Here is an 18,910-nt window from a genome sequence, read left to right as displayed (position 1 = left end):
TATTTAGAGGGTGCCGTGAGTGGTTTCTCCCTGAGAAAATAAAGATAATCATTGACCATGACCATGTCTGAATATCTAGGTGTTTTCTAATATCTAGCAGTTTTCCGAAGGCACATTTTGGATTAATTGTGTGAGTGTATGCGTTCCTACCTCAATATAATGCTAGCCAATTTTCAGGATCATTTGCTTTGTGGAAATTGGTGGTCTTTCTTTTTATGTCTGGTTCCAGTATCTCTAGAGGTGTATCAAACTGAACCACTCACATCTTAAAATATACCTGGATGTGATCAGGTAGATTCAACTCTTCATGCTCTCATACTGTTTTCAGGAGCGGGTTGACCCATTGTTTCTCTATATTTTGTAAATGAGTGAAAGCACCCCAAAATCATCCAACCAACTTGATGACTCTATTTTGTTTCTTGCTGCAAATTTTTGTAATAAATAGAAAAATTAATTTTTCGTTGGATTACCGATCTGAAAAGTGCATCCAAAGCAAAACAGACTCAGTGTGAAAAGGCCATTACTGCACAGATTCTATTAACTCTGCAGGTGCTCAATGAGAGAGCTCTGGAAAAACAAACATTTGAATGGCAGATTGTTTTGTTCTGTAAAGGTCATTCTGCTTGTAACCTTGCGATCAATGCAAAATACAATCAAATAATTGTAATTATGCTAACATTTCACTGTAGTTAGCATTCTGAATCATAGTACTGTAAACCATTGTGCATTCTTATGGTATCTGGTAAGCCTTTAAATGTAAAGATATATTATACAAATTAGTTATATTGTATTCTATAATCTCCGTGAGAACTCAAACACTGCACCATTGTAAATGTTTCTGTGGCAGCTCTAAATTGCCAGTTGAATTTCTCGATTGTTGAGAAAGAAGGGAGAGTAAACACTTGATATATTAAAGTCATTCGTCTCCAGTCACTCTTCAATTTCATACATGTTCCAGTCTATTGGTACTTATAACTCCATGGCGATACTCTGCTCTGTCAGTGTGTGTGTGTGTGTGTGTGTGTGTGTGTGTGTGAGAGAGAGAGTGTTTTGTGGGTACATAAAGGCCAGGACGAAACTGTTTTTGATAACTTTCATTATAACTTTACTCTCCTCTCCTGACCTGCCTCCATTTTTAAACACTGTGGAGAATTGTTTTCTTAATCCACCACACTCATAAGATCTGTGCTGTAAAAATTCTAAAGGGGACATCACGCAGCTTAAGAGGGAGAAGAATAACACAGGCACATAAAAAAACGGTACACAAAAAACTATTACACGTAGCACCAGCATTTGCTATCTATATGATGGAGTTAGACAGCAATGAAGGCAAGGATCTTCCAAGTTGTTTCCTCAGAAAGTAATTGAACTTGGATGGGATTATGAAGCCAGCTGGTCCCGGGCAGTTCAAAGCTGCCTGTTTTACATTATTTACCAACATCAAATTATTTTCCATAATTAGATTTTTTCCAGAGCTGCACTGGGAAAGCTTCCAGCTTGCATAAAGTTGAATAAATGAATTACATGGTGAAGAGAGAAGGGCCAGTTCGGGTGAAAAATGCAGATACTGTATCATCAGAGTGGGTGTGTGACGCACAAGAGCTGCTGGTATCGTGTTGTTATGCAGCATTTTTCTTATCCTGTAAAATGTTCCTGTGACAGGTGCAACATCTCAAATGGGAATTCTATTGAATGTCATATTTGTGTTATAACTGTTTTTCTTCAAACTGTAGGGGAGAAAAACACATTGGCTGGGAACACATTGTGATCCACAAAAATATACCACAGATGAGCATCTAAAAATGAAAGCCTAGATGCAAAAACTGGACGTGTCTGCAAGTGTGAAAAGAATGACATTTAAGAGTTTTAATTATTTATCCGGAATAAAAGCTCTACCATTATGGATGTATATTTTCAAGTTATTTATCAGGATAAAAAAATAACATTATTTATGGACTGAAATGATTGTGGATTGAAGAGCTGATCATAAATTAACATCAAATATACTTAAACTGACTCAACGTCTGACCATAAAACATTAGGAAATAAATTAATTATTCCAAAGTCTGCATTCATAAAATTCTCAACCAACAGCTCAACATTTGGAGGAAGCAAAGGATAATTTACTACACTTTCAGAAAAACTTTAATTTCTGTCTCACCCTGGATGAGTATTACTGTGTTTTTTCCTTTAGCTTTTCAGAGGAGCAAAGTTGACATACCCTGATCATGAGGACTGCTTTTCGGATATCACGGACACCATCGTAGACCAGACGGGATGCATCAATGAACTCGTTCTCCTCAAAGGCCTGTGGGGGGTTTGTACTCAGTGCCTCAATGGCAACCTCCACTTGTTCAGCAAAACGAGGCATGACTGCAGGGAAACACAGGTGAGGAGGGAGGGAGGGAGGGAGGGAGGGAGGGAGAGAGAACAAAAATGCATGTAAGAGTCAGGTGGAACAGAGGAAACTGCAGGTTTATTGATCACAAAAAGAAAAATAGCACACTAAACACAGTTTTGAATTTGTAGTGTTGAGGACTTGATAAAACCCTCTTTAAGCTTGAGTTAAACAGTAGCAGGTTCTCTGCTTGCATCAGTCTCTGCTCACTTGTGTACATCATGGAAAGACAAGATGTCACCCTAAGCTTTTATGTAAGTGACAATATGCTGTTGACACACTGCACACCAATTAGCTACTTCACCTTAGCATACCCAACAGGAAGATTGGCCTGTCTGTCACAGATGTGTTTGTGCACACTTGGGTTTGGTATGTGGATGTGTGTGTGTGTGTGTGTGTGTGTGTGTGGGTGCGTACATGAGAGTAGCCTGCAAAAAAGATTGCTGTGTGTGCTTCAGTGTAACAGTAAAAGCACGGTAACTTGCAAGCTCAGCCTGTCAAATCAGAATGCCGATGAAGGGAAACAAATTCATCAAAGTCTTTTGAGCAGCACAAGAGCCACGCAACAAAAGAAAAGTCCCTATTGACCATAAAAATGGTTGGTTTTGTTGTCAGTATCAATTGGGCTGGCTCGATAGAGGGGCTTCATGCTCTTTGTGTCATCAAATGAATTGTGCTCAATGTGAATAGACATTCAATGTCCAAGAATAAAGACTGAATGTTTGAATATTTAGTCGGCTACCTATCCATGGAATCCCTGATTGAGTAAAATAATTGGAAGCACGATTTAGCTGTGTGTGTTTTTTTAATAGACGGACTCTGTGCTGGGGCAGATTATCATAATAAAGGATACAGCTTACCTTGACAGGCCGTCACCACCTGGAAAGGTTGTACTATATATGTACTGTATAATCTATATGCAGTGGCCTTTTAGGACAGACAATAGCTAGAAATAATTTCAGACAGAGATAAAGACATATATGTATTTTGCCTATTGATATGCTATAAACACATCTCTTGTTTGCTTTGGCATAATCTTGATTGAGTTGATGTTTGGAGAGTAGATACTTCAATAAATCAGGAGACAACAGATCCAAAATGACCAAAGTTAAGGAAAATGGAAGAAAGGACAAAAAATCATCATATCTCTTTGGTAAGCCTCAAACAAGAAGCGGATTGGGGGATTTTGTTGTTACTCCCCACACTTCTGCTATCTTATATGCAAAGTAAACTATATCAATTAGCCAGCTTGCACTGAAGGTGTATCTGTCATACACCTATTTGTCTGATATAAAACACAAGCTATATTTCACCAAACATAAAAGGCACTACAAAACGTCTCTCCTTTTTCTTTTCATTTCTAATTCAGTTTAATCCACTTACTGGAGAAGCGTAAAATAGGCTTTTGGGAATTGCTGGGAAGGCGTTTTAAATAGAAATATTTAAATGTTCTCCCAAGCTCTTAATGAGCAAAGTTGCTGATGGTAAGGAGCAATTTCACTCATTCCAGCTGAAAAATGATGAAGGGAATTAAATGTGACCATGTAGGAATGGATTTTTTTTCACCCCTTAGGGTTAAGCATAGTAAAGTGAGAAGTTGTGGAAGTACAATGAATGCTGAAAAAACCTCAAAGCAGAGATGGTGTGTCCCTGTGAGGTGTTTAACCAGCTCCAAACGGCACAGACTTCACAGTTTTTATGCCTTAAATGCAATTTTAAGATGAATACAGCTTAATTTAGATCAAATCTATCAAAAGAGGGGAAATCAGAAGCACGTAGAAAACCGAAAAACGGCATTTAAACCTAGTGTGCAATTCTCAGTCTAAAATATCAAAACTATGTTGTTTCTTTTTTGCACAATACTGCTTTACCCTTTGTATTATAACGATATGTTTTGTGGCCAAACATTGTTCAAACTTCACCTTTCTATAGTTCAATTTTCATACAATATACTAAAGACTTCATACAGAACTATATATAGTATTTGACTTAGCCCGAATATAACAATGAAATACAGCTCATATGTTGTCCTTATCCAGTATTAGTAGTGGCTCACCTCAACAACAAGAGCCGGCTCTTGCAGCTCCCAAACCGGCTCTTCGTTCTACCAATTTAGCTTTTTCAAATCAGCTATTTGTAGCAATGTTTCGACTTATGATTGATATGTGCTCATGTATTTTACTTAATCATTGATGGTGATTACATTAAACTGTATCATTCACAGAAAAAAAATACTACATTACATGATGTTCAGTATAAAACGTTGGTATTAAACCATAATGCACCAGTCCTCTGAACACCACCATTACTCTCCCCATGCATCTTGCAGTTTTGCAGTGCACACACATTGACACAGCACTCAGTTGGTGCCTGGTGCGCCTGTGGCAGAGGGATGTGGAGAGAAGATCTTTCGTTTAATCTACAGTGTATTGAATAACAATAAAAAGGGGGGAAAACTGACATGTTCATGGACAAGAGTTGTTGACAGAGGTGAGTCATTGGTTACCGTCACATCACTATTTGTGAGACATAGCAGCTCTGGCCCCATTTGTGACTGATGGGAAAATTCCACTAAAACTGATCATTGACCCTGTTGACCAAGGGATATCTATAGACTGATATCTTTAGAAAGATACATTCAATTTGGAGTTTTTATTTTCAAAACCTATGAGGCTTCAACCAGCCCATATTTGGTCCTTAATGGATGGACATACTTTCGACCTTATGGACTGTAATTTATTGCTGAGTATAACTGGACTGTGCAGACTTTCCTGATGCCAAACTTATAATGGTGCTTGGGAACCATGAGGATATAGCATTACGCTACAAGTTTCAATTTAAACTGAAAATTAGACTATATAACCACTTCACTGCTACTATGGTGTTTTTATGTTACATTTGTGATATTTTATGATATTGTGTTTCAACTTGTTGAGATGTATGTCAAAGCACAGTGAAGTACTATTGATTTAAGATGCTGTACATACAGTATACTTTAAATAAAACAATTTTAAAAGGCTTCAACAGATGTACTAAAAGGAGAAAGGATCAAAAATTACTTTGGTGTAAAAGTAGTCACACCCACTGATGAACCCACAGAGAATTATCACTTATCTCTGCAGTTCACCTCAGCTCTACAGAGCTCCACAGTGTCTTCCAGCTCATCGTAGGTGTTATTGAATGCAACTTTGCTGGGCAATATCACTAGTGTCAGCAACAAAAGGCCTAATGTGTCATGCCTGCTCAGCACTACCCGGCAGACAAAGCTTACAGCTAACTAGTAAACATATTGGAGCATTTAACAGCTAAATGGCTTCAAAGTTTATTGGTTTCACTCCATAATTAATGCTACACTACAGAAAAAAATAATATCAAACTTGACTTATGAATAAATCTGTTAGAAGATTAAAGGTTATGAGATTAAAACTTTGGGGCTTCTGCTCTCAGTCTGTTTACTGCTGTGTTCCCCTTCGCTCTCACCTTGGTTAAAATGTTTTACCAACCTCCTCACATTGCACTGCTACTCTCAAAGCAATTCTCTCATCAGCACTCTCTCCTACTGTAACTCCCACCTCTATTTACCCACTGATTAAGAGACCTCACCTCCCATCCTTGCAAGTTATGAGTTGGCCATCTGTTTGCCATTCTGGCTCAAACCCGTTTTTTTCTCCATCATCATAACAATGGACACAAATAGAAAGAGTGACTCATCCGGTTAAACAACTATGCTCTGCACCATTTGAAGATATAGAGGAGCACTGATAAAGTGTCCTATTTCTCCTTGAGTAAAAAAATGACTCTGTTCTTTCATTATTGGCCACTGATGTTACTTATGAGGAAAACCGTTTTAAAGCTTTTACACTAAAGGCTCAATGTTTGTGGTGCTCTGCTTAAAGTGAGGCCAGCCAAAAAGTTTGCTCCTTAGAGCTATTCTTTCAAAAGTTGGCACTGCGAAGTGTCCTTACTTCTATCCCACAGTCCTACTGCACTTCTTTTTTAGTGCACTTGATCCACTGATTTACAGGCATGACATGTGGGTGGCAGTGTGAGCATGTGTGTTATTACTCACTGCAAAACCCTGGCTAAATCCCATTTACTGTGCCCCGATGTAATAACAAGGAGCGACGCCAGCGTCTCTCTCTAAATGGCACACTGACTTAGGCCATATATCAGTTTTTTTAATCTACCCTCTCCAGGCACCACATTAATGATCGACTTTAAAATTTGTCCCTCTCTTTTTTTTGAGGAGCAGCTTAGTTTAAACACAGGGAGTTAGTGGGCAGAAAAGTGTCTTGGGTAGGAAGGAGGGAGAGGGGAAAAAAGAGAGAGAGAGAAGCCATAACCACTTTCCCATTAGGCTATTGATTTTCTCCCTCTCAAGGACACGCTTCAATCCTGGGCCTATGTGCGGACTGTCTGTCAGGAATCTATGGCTCAGCTTTACACTGAAGAGTTGTGTACCTTGGCTGTCTGCATGTGGCACGGCCATATATCTGACCACACTCAATATGAAGAAGAGGGATGGGCAAATTGAGACGAGGTCAAAGTGCAGGTAGTTGTGATAAGTGTCTTGTGTTGATGTGGCAGCTGTCAGAAATACAGGCAAGTGGGCGCAACTGGCATGAGAGGCCGCGGGCATGAACACCAGAGCACTCAGATAAAAACCCCCTCAAAAAAGCAAGTTCCAGGAATCACACACACACACTCACACACACACACACACACACACACACACACACACACACACACACACACACACACACACACACACGCAAACACAAGCAAAGGCAGAGGATAACTGTTTAACACATGCAAACACAGAGAAAAAGAGAAAAAGGGGACCACATCAATGAATTCCACTAAAATCCCGACTCAAATCGCTTAGTGAAATCCTTGGTGACAGATATTGATTTTTTGGTAGAGTCTAGTTAATTGGACTCAGTACCCTCTAAAAAGTGTGTGGTCCTATATCCCTTTTCCCTTTGTTCAGCTACACTTAATCATCTTTCCCTCAGCTATAGATTTCTCCTTGACTGTGTGTTACAATCCATAGACATCTAGGCCTGTGAGAACTGAGGGGAGAGAGAGAGGCAAAAGTTCACAAGGATCAATAAGTGCTTTATGGCCCAGATCAAGTGTGCATGGTATTCCCTAAAACCTCCCAAACAACGCCACTAAGAGGGACAGAAGAGAGGGAAAAGCAACAGTCCTTCATCAAAGAGAAATATAGGGCCAATGAAACAGTGGAGTAACAAAACAGGTTCCTATAACCTTAACGCCTCAATTAGTGCCCACGATCAAGAGGAAACAAGGCCTCGTTAAAGTGCAGAACAGGAGTTCTCCTTAAAGGGGTATTTCAGGATTTCTGAAGTGGGGTTGTATTACTTACATGGGACTAGTAAGTGTAGTAGTCACAATGGATGTTGGTCAGCTTGGCCCGGGAGAAACAGCGCACAAGCTAGGCTACAGTTTTCTGCCTCGTAAATCAGGTCATTTTGAGAGACTACGACCCAAGCACTCATCTTGGGTTAAGTGTACTAAAATATACTGAACTATCCCCTTTAAGGCTGTGCAGCCTGTGTGACTCACTTATTTGCTGTGTCTGTATAAACTATCATCTTAGCCTTTACTTTACAGTCATCACATGACTCAAGTTGTTAGAAAATCAGCTGCTTTTCAGTGCAAGCACTCTGGTTCAATTGACGCTAGGATTTCATGCATTAAGTTGGCTATAGTCCTAACACAGCTTAGATGCAGCTGTGTTTGGGTTTCAGAGTTCCCCATGATGGTGCACATGCATCGGATTTTTATTTAAGCTAACTTTACAGTATTTTTAATTACTCCATTTGGATTAGTTGATTGGGGCATCCTCGGGGCTATCATTTCTGCATAACAGACCACCGCCATGCACAGTTCTAATCACAGTCTTTAAGGGTTGTGTCTATCATTTGACTATAGCTGGTTAAAAAGGGAAGACAAAAAAAAAGCTGCTCAGTTAAGGTGGGTGAAAACCCAAAGAGCTTGATAACAGAAACATCAACAAAATTGAAGAAGACAGACATGTAATTAACACTAAATTGGACATAGTGTAGGCGCTTGGGAGTTTAAAGGCTAGTTAAATGGAGGAAGAAAAAAATCAACAAACTTTGACTATTAGTGAGCAAAATAAATCGACCGGGTACTGTTGTCATCCATGCAGTCTTGTATAACTTTAACCATTAATGGTAATGTTCTATTAAATGTGAATTGTAATAGGTGAATGGGCTTATTTTCAGAAGGGCTAAAGAGTTAACCACAGCAATAGATGCGGTTTCAGACTGTAGAATCAGAGGTAGTATTTTTATTAACAGAAATACAATTGTTTTAAAGATTATAACACATTTCTGTAGATTTCAATGTCCCACAAATGGCGATTGGCATTACTTTTAAAATCGTCATCCCTTTAAAAAATGTAACAACTTCTCTAATATAAGCCTGTTTATGAATATTAACTTTAAGTCAGTTTTTCATTACTATTATTTATTTACTGTGACTCACTGCCACCTGTGCGACACTGACGTTCAAATTTGTAATATTTTGAAGTTTTTGATTTTTGACATTGTGTCCCGCAAATAAATTAAGACCTCCAAATAAAATGAGAAACATTTCTTTGCTCCAAGGCCTTCAGGACATCAATGAAAGGCCTTTGCTTATCTGACACCCCCACATTAAGGAAAAAATATATATTGTCTGTGCCTTCCAATAAAGTGTCACCAATCACTACTGATCTATAACAATGTGTGAAAGCTACGGTAAGGGTAAGATTAATGCACGACAAAATAATTATTTGAGTTAAGCATAACATCCAGTTTCGAACTTATAACTTTTTTACAGTCAGGAAAGTTGTGGTGTGGCTTGTGACAGCTTCTCCCTCTGTTGTCATGTTAATAATAAATGTGACACAAACATTTGTTGTTTTGGAGAACTTGCTGAAGTGCCCATGCGGTCTTTCTTCTTGGATGGACTAGGAACAGATACACAAGTCGTCTAAGTAACACCAAAATTACCAAATAACTTTTACCAATACATCTCTGAAAAGGAAAGAAAGATCGTTAATGGGCAACAAAGTCACAGCTGCAATATTGGCTGTTCTTGCTTTTCTGCATCTGTGTCACTGTGTGTCATCATTGTCATTATCTATCTCGAGGATAGTATGTTCAAGATATATTTTTATCTGTAAAAGATCTTATTTTTTCAAGTTTAAAAGAGGCTACATTGTTAGAAACTACACATGTTTATGTAGCCAGTGGTATAGTTTGAACAGGCTTCATTGTAAGCTGTAAATGCACTGTGCAGCAGCTTAATGTGTAGGTGGTTGAAATAATCCATACAGACTGCTGTTGGCTATGTTTCACCTTTGCCATTCCATTCATATAAAGTTTAGTGAGTTTCTCATTTAAAAACGTCATTCTGTAAAAATATCACATATGTAGGAATAAGTTCTAATTCCTGGAGAGATTGGAGTTTAATAACTGTCTCATAAATAAAACTCAGTAAATACTCTCTATTCTAGTCAGGTAGATGCTGCTTAAGTGCAGAGTTGGATTACTGAAGCTAGGTAAAGATTATATCACAGGTCTAATCGGTAATTCTTCACATCAGTTCTCTTTCTTACAAATAAATCAGGTAGCACTGCTATAATTATGAGCAATTACAAAAATACATTATGATGTCTCTTATAAAAAAGAAAAAAAAACATGGTGAGGAGACTTATGTGGGCGATCAATATAAATGAGGTAACATCAACAGATCTAGATTTGTTGCTCACAGTAATGCGGACATGATGCTTCTGGGCTCCTGCTGACTCTAAGAACAAGCTCTAAACTCCATGGAGGATTAATGGACAGCAGCCAATTACGAAGCCTTCATGTGTGACAAGGTTATGGTCATATAAAATGACCTTAAGTGTCCACAAGATACTGCTGCTGTTCTCATTAATCAATTAATTACAGCAAAACTGAGTTATGCAATGCAGGATAATGTGCATATGATGCCATACTGTATGTGTCCATTATGCCAAAGATAGTTGTGGTAAACCCATATGACTCACCTAATGCTGTTTTTAAACGTCAAAGCGAGCAGGGGGGGAGTGATATGTGTCCCGCAGTTATGACAGTAGATGAAAGTAACAAGAGAAATAATAGACATAGTGCCTCACTAAATGGACTCTAATGGGTGGAGAACGAAACCAGGGGAGGGATGGACATGCAAGACAGGGATAAATAAAATAAGATAAAACAACACAGAGAAGTGTGCGGTCCAATCTGGTTCTCTGTTTATAATGGTGCACTTTTAGCGAAGTGAGAAGCTATTTTATACTGTAAAAGAAAATTAAAGACACAAGATTCTGTTCTCTGCTTTTCTTTAGACTTTCTATACAAATAAGAGTGCATAATACCTGAAACAAGACTGCATTAATAAACAGGAGCACCGACTGCTCTATCTGTAGACCATCTGTGTTTTACAAGGATGCCTTTTGTGTGAGAATTGGCATACAAATGAAGTTGTAACACAAGAAATCAATGGGTGAATATTTTGTGCTGGATATTTTCATGGTTTGTTGTGCACAGGGTCTGCGCAGCCTTGTACTCCGACATTGATGAAACTTCTCACCTTCTCCTCCCCCTCAGCTTTTAAAAATGACCTACTAAATGCCACCAATCAAGGTGGAAGCTTTACAACCTTAAACTGTGTTACAAGCTCACTCAAGTGCTGTGAGACAAAGTTTGGCTTCAAGCATTGCAGTTGGTGAATGATTTGCACACGTTTCCCCTCGAGGCTTACCAGTAGCCGTATGCGATCGCTGAAATCCTTCAGTTTTTACAAATCTGCATACTGACTCAACTTAACTTCATGGAGTCGTTTTCTAGTTCTGTAGAAAAGTTCATGTTCTACAGAACTGATACATGTATACTGAGGAAAACCATTGATACTGCTTTTGGCCTTCAGTGCTCATCATATGTGTATCTGGGTAAAGGTGTGGATTGGTACTTTGTAATCTACAGTATTGCTGGTATTTCAAGTTTATCTTTGTATATCCTTGGCTTTCTTTAGGTCTGGCTTGTATATACTGTACAGTTTTACCTTAAGAGTAACTGTTATTGTTGTCATCACATCTGTTGTTTTCCTGCTGATGGAATCATAATGCGCGGTTAAAAAACTCAAGTGACTGCTTAAATTATACAAAAAGAAATGGTATAGTAACCACAGTCAATACAGTAAGTGTTTTGAAAACATATAATCTCATAAGGGATCTAGTTTTAAAAAAAAACCCTAAAGGGTTTTATCGCAAACAAACAAAAGATGCTGACTCAGCAAAACACAATGTCAATTCATTTGAGTTTTAACTAATGTGTTGACTGCATTTATCTACTGATACATAATTTAAGATGTGGATTTTTAATTAATCCAGTGTGATCATATCTTATTCTAATCGTGTCTCTTCCTGAGTAAACTGCTGCTTATATCCTGTTACTGCTACCTTCAGTAACTAGACCTGTGGACAAGTGAATCACCATATTTCATTTTTTACATCGCAACATTTAGGAGTGTTTACCAGTGCATCCTTATCCATGTATTGCAGTAACAAAACCATAAAAGACCTAATACTGCTACAAAAGAGACAGCACTTTATAGAAAATATTGAGTGCAATAGTTTGAAAAGGAAATTGAGTAGCAATGGTTTCCTTCACTTGAGAATGATACATGCTATTAGCCTGCATTGTGCTCCTGGGTCTACATATACTATGACAACTTCAAAGCCATCCATGTCCACAATTACAAGTTCAGTGTATACAAGGCAAACAGAGCACTCCACATTAAGCACCACATGGAAATTAGAGTGTTTGAGTGCTTTCACTTCCCACTGCTTGTGCTCAATATACTGTGAGAAGTATATAGGTGGGACTGAACAGCATGTTGGCCCTGGGTTTGGTCTACCACAAGGATAAAGTCAGGTCTCCAGGAATGAGCCTTGACACACTGTGACAGAGAAAAAAATAACAGATGAGATATAGATCAGAGGCAAGGGTGGCAGAGGAGTGAACAGGTGGCGTCCAGGGTTTGTGTTTGAGCCAAAACACTGATCCACACTGTGGGAAGCTGGGCAGCCAGGCAATTAAGGTGTGTCTGTAGGTCACTGACCAGACCGGAAAGCTAATGGAAGAGCTAGTGTGTGTGTGTGTGTGTGTGTGTGTGTGTGTGTGTGTGTGTGTGTGTGTGTGTGTGTGTGTGTGTGTGTGTGTGTGTGTGTGTGTCTGTGAGTTGCAGCCTCCTCATGAAAGTAGCTTAACTTGTCAAAAGTCTTGTTGGAATGTTTGATGTTCGCACAGTACAAGACTGAATGATACTTTCTTAACATTAAAAATACACTGCAATAAATCTTTTTTTTTTTTTTTGCCACAGCATCTATGTGTATACAGTTCACTTACCAGTCTCGGACAGCAGCTTGATAGACTCCAGAACGCGCTCAGTGTAGACCCCAGGTTCGTAGTTTTCCATCTCAGCATTAATGATATGAACCACACGGGCGGCTCGGCCACGGATGGCTCCAGCGGTTCGGTCAAGAGTGTCCACATCTCCCTCTTGCAGAGCAATTACGCATTTGTTGACATCCTCAAGGATGTGGTTCTCTTGGGAGAGGCAGAAACGAACGGTAGTGAATGGAACCGAAGAGACTCAAGGCTGTTTTTAAATATTTGTACAGTTTGTTCCCAAATAATCGATGGTCCTTCTACTTTGTAGCCTTCTATTTAACATTGTGGGCTGATGATTAACATGGTAGAATATTCATTTACAAGATAATTTAATCTAATAATTCATGTTTTTCCTCCTTCATTTTTTGTTCTACATTTATAAAAATACATTTATCTCACCATTCTTATCCACAACAAAAAATGACTCCACAGACTTTACCAAAGTGCAATTTAAAGTGGGCAGTGGACATACAGTTGTGCTAATAATTTTACATACCCTGGCAGAATTGATGGTTTCTTGGTAGTTTCTGTTGTCATTATGATATAAAAAGAGTAAACACAGCTGTTTGATAAAAATTTGCTTTACCCAACCACTAACCATGAGTGAAAAAAAGTTTTTCTCTTATCATTCATATTCTCTAAAAAATGGCCCAAAAAATTGCACATTCTGCCAGGGAATGTAACATTATTAGCACAACTGTATGTGTTACTTGTGATATGTAAAATGTATTATTTAACATATGGTTGACCCAAATGTATAAAACAAATGTGAACAGAACAAAATACATGACTTTTTGTGATTGCTTTGTCTTGCTCTGTGACTTTGTGTTTTCTCAGACATGCTCTACTGTTTTATTCTAAATTAATTAAATGGTTTCTCATCTGATTTCAAAATTGTGATTCTTTTTTCTTAATCCTTCCACCACATAAAAATCATTCCAACTCGCTACAAGTCACTAAATAAAACTTTGACTGTCATGAGCAGAACTAGGAATATATTAACGATTTTCTTCAGTTAGCCCTTTTGTAAAGGCTTTGTGCTGTATTGCCACATACCTGAAACAGACAGAAAGTCATCCACAGAGGTGATGTCATCCACAGCCTCTGTCAGGATGCGCACCTGCTTCTCCCACTGATCCTTGAAAACGTCCATGTTGTCCTGGGCTACTTTGCTTTGTGGGCGGGCAGCCAGAGTGAGAGCAGCATTGATCACCTGGCATAGAAGAACAGCCAACATTATTACGCAAGGTAACTAAAATACAACAAACACACTATAATATGTCAAAGGAAAAAAGCTGTCTTTTTCCCATATGCGTCAACAATTCCATAAAAGTCCAAACAGATGTAGAGGAAAAATATTGTGACAGTATGGGTCAAACATTTGCTTTCAATAGATTTAATAATACATCAGTGCACAGTCAGAATTTATTGTACATGTTAACAATATGACATAAATACAATTACCCAGACCCATTCTTAAAACACACCATCAGTATTGTGAATGACAAAACCACAACAAGTGAAAATGAATGTGTGGTGTTTGAAAGGTTCATGAGTGTGCTAAAATGCTCTCATTTTACAAAATAAAGAGAGCAATGTTATCTTTTCTAAGAATAAGAATCTCAACTTCAAGAAGTCTGCTCTATGTTAGATAGAACATTTGGCTTTGAGCCAAAGGCGATCAACACTTCAGAGGATTTTATGATTTAATGAAGAAAATAAAAAAGGCATATTATGTTCCTGTTTCTTTTATTTCTAGATGAGTCCACTGAGACTTCTCACATCAATGTTATAAGGCACAATACCAGGTCAGCTTTAACCAGAAATAGCATTGTTTTTCCGTGTTGTTTATTACATCTTGTGTTTTAGATACAGTTTTGGTAAATTAATCTGATTAAGAAAGAGGGACACTCTGATCTTGACATGGCAGTTTTTGAGGTTGTGTGTATATTTGTGCCAGTGTGTGTGTGTGTGTGTGTGTATGTTTGCATGTGAGCAGATAAGGGACTCTGCCATGAACAGATGGAAATATTTCTCTTTGTTCCACCCCCTCTTTGTTCCTTTTTCCCAGTCACAAAGTCTGTCTCTATTATGTGTGAGTGTTTTTTTGGTTTTGTTTTACTCTGTGTGTGCTGAGCATTGCCAAAAGGTATAAAACGGTGGTTTCTCCCCCAAGTTTTCAGTGGAAGTGGGTCTCAGCAGGTGTGGAAAGTGAGGCCTGCACATTAGATCCCAAGTCTTACATTCAGCCTCTACGCTCCATTTCTCTTGTTGGGTCCCTTGTGAATGAGGCCTACAGTTAACCTTGGAAACAATGGATCAATTTCAACCTCCTGTGTTGCGTGCATCCTAAGAAACAACACTTCAAGGTCCACCTACACATTATTCAACGCCCTCGTTCTGCCAACCAGGATTCTTCCTATGTAATTCTAGCTATTCTAATCCTAGAAGCTCTTTAAAAAATACAGATTTGCAGCACATTTATGAGAGTTTATAATTACAAAATGTGTGACTAGTGCTTATGTAGAGAGCTTTCTATTATGGGATGACAGTGTTTTGACATCCTCACCTGTGGACATAGGCTGTCAATTTGGGTCGCTGCCATTCGAACCAACTTCACACCCTCTTCATTGTTGGAGATGGAGCAAGCCAGGTTGGCCACCTTGATAAAAACAAGAAAAAGAGAACATTAGTATCATAACAGGTGGGTTAATGTTTGTTACCTAAAGTCATAGGCAGAACACAGTTTCAGGTGCCAACATCAACAGACTTTTCACCAGACAGTCTTAGAAACAGTCATAAAATATTGTCTAAGGAAACAGAAGGATGGGTGTTAAACCATAAACACCTTAAGCTCAATTGACTCCCACTTACGTGATCTATTTTTGACAGAGAAAAAGACACTAATGAGCTGAAAACTCTTGTTAATATAGATTTTCAATAAGGAACACAGCTTATTACACCCATACCAACAACAGAACTGCAAAAATATGAGGCCTCTTCACAGCCTATGTCAAGAAGGGTCAAATATGCAGCATCCTTCTATTCCATATGGGCATGTGAGGGTTGTTTAGAGACAAGAAGAAATTACTTATCTCACCTTTGTATTCACATAGTCTATAGAAGGTGTTTTATATTGCTGTCATGGTGAAAATGTTATTTAAACAGGGGCTGGATGCTGATTTGTTTCTTGTTATTCCCAAATACTAAATTGGAGTACACAAGTGGTATCAGTACTGATGCCACATACACCAAATCTCCTTTCAATAATGGACAGTATTTGGAAATACATGTGTAGATGAGCCATGGATGACACATGTTGCGTCAATTGAACAGATTTTTTTTCTGTAGACCCCTGATGCCACATATCTCTAAATGGATGCAGTAAAATTACTACAGAGTGAGCGCATGTCAAGATCTCTGTGATTTATAGAGTGACAAAGCACAGGTTGGAATATTGCGCTTGGTTGGTGGGAGGTAATTGGATTCATTCAGTTCAAAAATGGCCAGGTTCACACATTATGTATACCTAAAGCCTTGCTCATTAGGTTGACATTCCCAGCACGCCAGTGATGTATGACTAGCATGCCTAAAACATAGGATATTTTGGTTGCTTTATTGTATAATTAAGCTGCCAGATGGTTTTTATGTGTGAAACACCCTTACTTTGATTTTATGTCAGCGTTTCTGGCATGGTATTTTGTCTTGATAATCTATTTTCAGCCAGACTCTTTTATTCTTCTTAAAAGTATATATATTTTTAAAGCCCATTTCTAGAAAATTAATTATCTTTGATTGATGGCTTTTCAGTATGGATTGCTTGGCTGACGTGAACTGTTCACAGACATGAATAAAAGAGTTACAGAACATTTAGGGTGCTATAAAAGGTTTGAAACCAGCATGTCTCCAACAATTCCTTTCTGACAGAAACCCACGCAGTCTGCTGTATCCCCACATGTAGTCATCATATTTCTCCACAGTATCACTGCTCTTCACAGTTAATTTCATAACTTCAAACTATGTATAATCCAATACATCCTTAAGTAAATAAGATTTCAGCATGAGCCCCGGCTTTGAAATTGAGCTAAACAGACACATGCCTGTTGGCACCAGGGGTGCCAGTCTGCATTAGCAGTTGTAGTGCTCACATGTCACTGTTTGAGTTAAATTGAGGTAAATCAAATTTGTGTTAGAGGACTCTTGCTTAGAGCTCTGTCTCTTTACTCATGACAGCAATGAGCACATTGATGGATTGCAGTCCTTTATGTGAAGCACTGTCTGCGTTTGCATTTAAAGCATATGTGTGTGAGTGAAGAGAGAGAAAACAGAGTATGATTGAGACTTTGTGTTCCACATAAACATGAATGGAGTAGAAGGCTTGCAGGAAGCACATACAGCATGCATCTCAATTTAAAGGATTACTCAGGCATAAATCAAGCGCATTCATTTGCTGTTTTATATGAAAATACATTATAAAGAGTATTCCCCAAACCTTTATTAACCTGTCGCATGTTTGCAATATCCTTCTTATTTTGCACGTACATTTCAAGTTAAAGCTGTGTAGACTCTATAATACACTCACAGTAAGGGATATAGCACCAATTTCAGTCAATATCATTTACCTATTACCTCATTTGTGGTTTAAAATTGTTTGCAGGCATATTGCTTTGGTTTTTCTCTTGGTTGTGTGAGTGAGAGAACACTACTTACCAAAACAATTTTTTTAATTAATCCTGGACAAATAAATGAATAAGACAGACTTATTTTGAGAAAGTTTGTGGTATAATATTTCTGTTTTGTACAACTTGGTTTGCGGGCAAAAATCACACTGAACCTTCCCCCCCCCAACAACAAAGCCTTGATGTGTCATTTCCTTTGCCTCCATGAAGTAGAAGGCTTACAAGGAGTAGGACAAAGGTGCAGCAATTTTTGTTATTTTATCTCTTTCTCCAATTACTGTACAACCGCACTACGTGACGTTAGAAAGAGTCTCCTGTCTGCGTCTTTATTCTCTTACAAAGTTTCTTTTCTCTAGTTCTGCTCAGGCCCAGCGGCTTTCTGACTGCTTCAGTGAGCCCATGTTGGGCACAGGGGCAGAGGGCGTTCTGGAGGTTGGATGCATGCCCAGCAAGCCCGCTCCCTCTTACCCAACACAGAGAAGCTGGGCCAGGGCCAACACTGCAACACTCCAGCCAAAACTACTAATTGCAATTATCTAAGGAAGTGTCTCTCCTTTGAGCTTTTGTTTTGTTTTCTTTTTTTTTCCGGAGAGAAGAGAGAAAAACCAAGACAGAAGGCTGAGACTACACCACGCAGACCTAATGCTGATATGGTTGAGGATGTTAGAACAGAATATGCAATTTAAAGGCGTATGGGTGTGTGTGTGTGTCTGTGTGCATGCCCTGTGTGTTGAGGAGAGAGCAAGAGTGAGACAGCAACAGAGAGAGATCCCTGCTGAATGCCCATTCTTCATTTTAGCCTCGAACAAAGAACTATCGATTTCGTCCTTTGCTCTGCCTGGTATAATCACTTCAATTCTAATTTGATGAAGGTTTCCACTGCAGTCAGAAAGATGGGCATTCTCATGTATGCAATCTAAATCACCTAAATGGAGCTGAGTAACTGAAAATAGATCTGATGGTGTCATTTGTTCACCATTTTTTTGGGGTGGAGGGTTGTTACTGAGGACCTTGTATCATCGAAGAAAGCCCAGAGGAGGGTAATGCATTAAATAACCTCTTTTAGTCTGACTTTATTGCCGTTCAGCAACGTCCATGTACAATGACCATGATCAGTTTGTCTCCATGTTATCTCGTAATTCCCTACAAAAGTTCTTATTTAAGGCCCTAAAATGCTGACCAATTATCTGCGTTGTATGAATTTTGATCATTTTGGCCTGAGTGAAAATTTGACGGGCTGTGCCAAAGAGCAGAAAAGCTGTGCCAGAGGAAGACTACTCCAAAACTCATACACTTTGGACAGCCATTCCCAGAAGCTA

At 38.7% G+C, this 18,910-nt stretch overlaps 1 protein-coding gene across 1 annotated transcript in view; it reads right to left on the bottom strand.

The window, feature by feature from the left end:
• ctnna2 (catenin (cadherin-associated protein), alpha 2) overlaps positions 1–18,910 on the bottom strand; it is a 422,437-nt gene that overhangs the window by 20,754 nt on the left and 382,773 nt on the right. The window contains 4 exon segments of the mRNA XM_034687997.1: positions 2,222–2,373; positions 12,868–13,068; positions 13,969–14,125; positions 15,482–15,574. Coding sequence (XP_034543888.1) covers positions 2,222–2,373; positions 12,868–13,068; positions 13,969–14,125; positions 15,482–15,574 — 603 coding nt within the window.

Source organism: Notolabrus celidotus, chromosome 7, assembly GCF_009762535.1.
Source record: "Notolabrus celidotus isolate fNotCel1 chromosome 7, fNotCel1.pri, whole genome shotgun sequence".
Taxonomy (NCBI): Eukaryota; Metazoa; Chordata; class Actinopteri; order Labriformes; family Labridae; genus Notolabrus; species Notolabrus celidotus.
The sequence above is the reverse complement of the archived record's forward strand: the minus strand, read 5'-3'. Positions and strand labels throughout refer to the sequence as shown.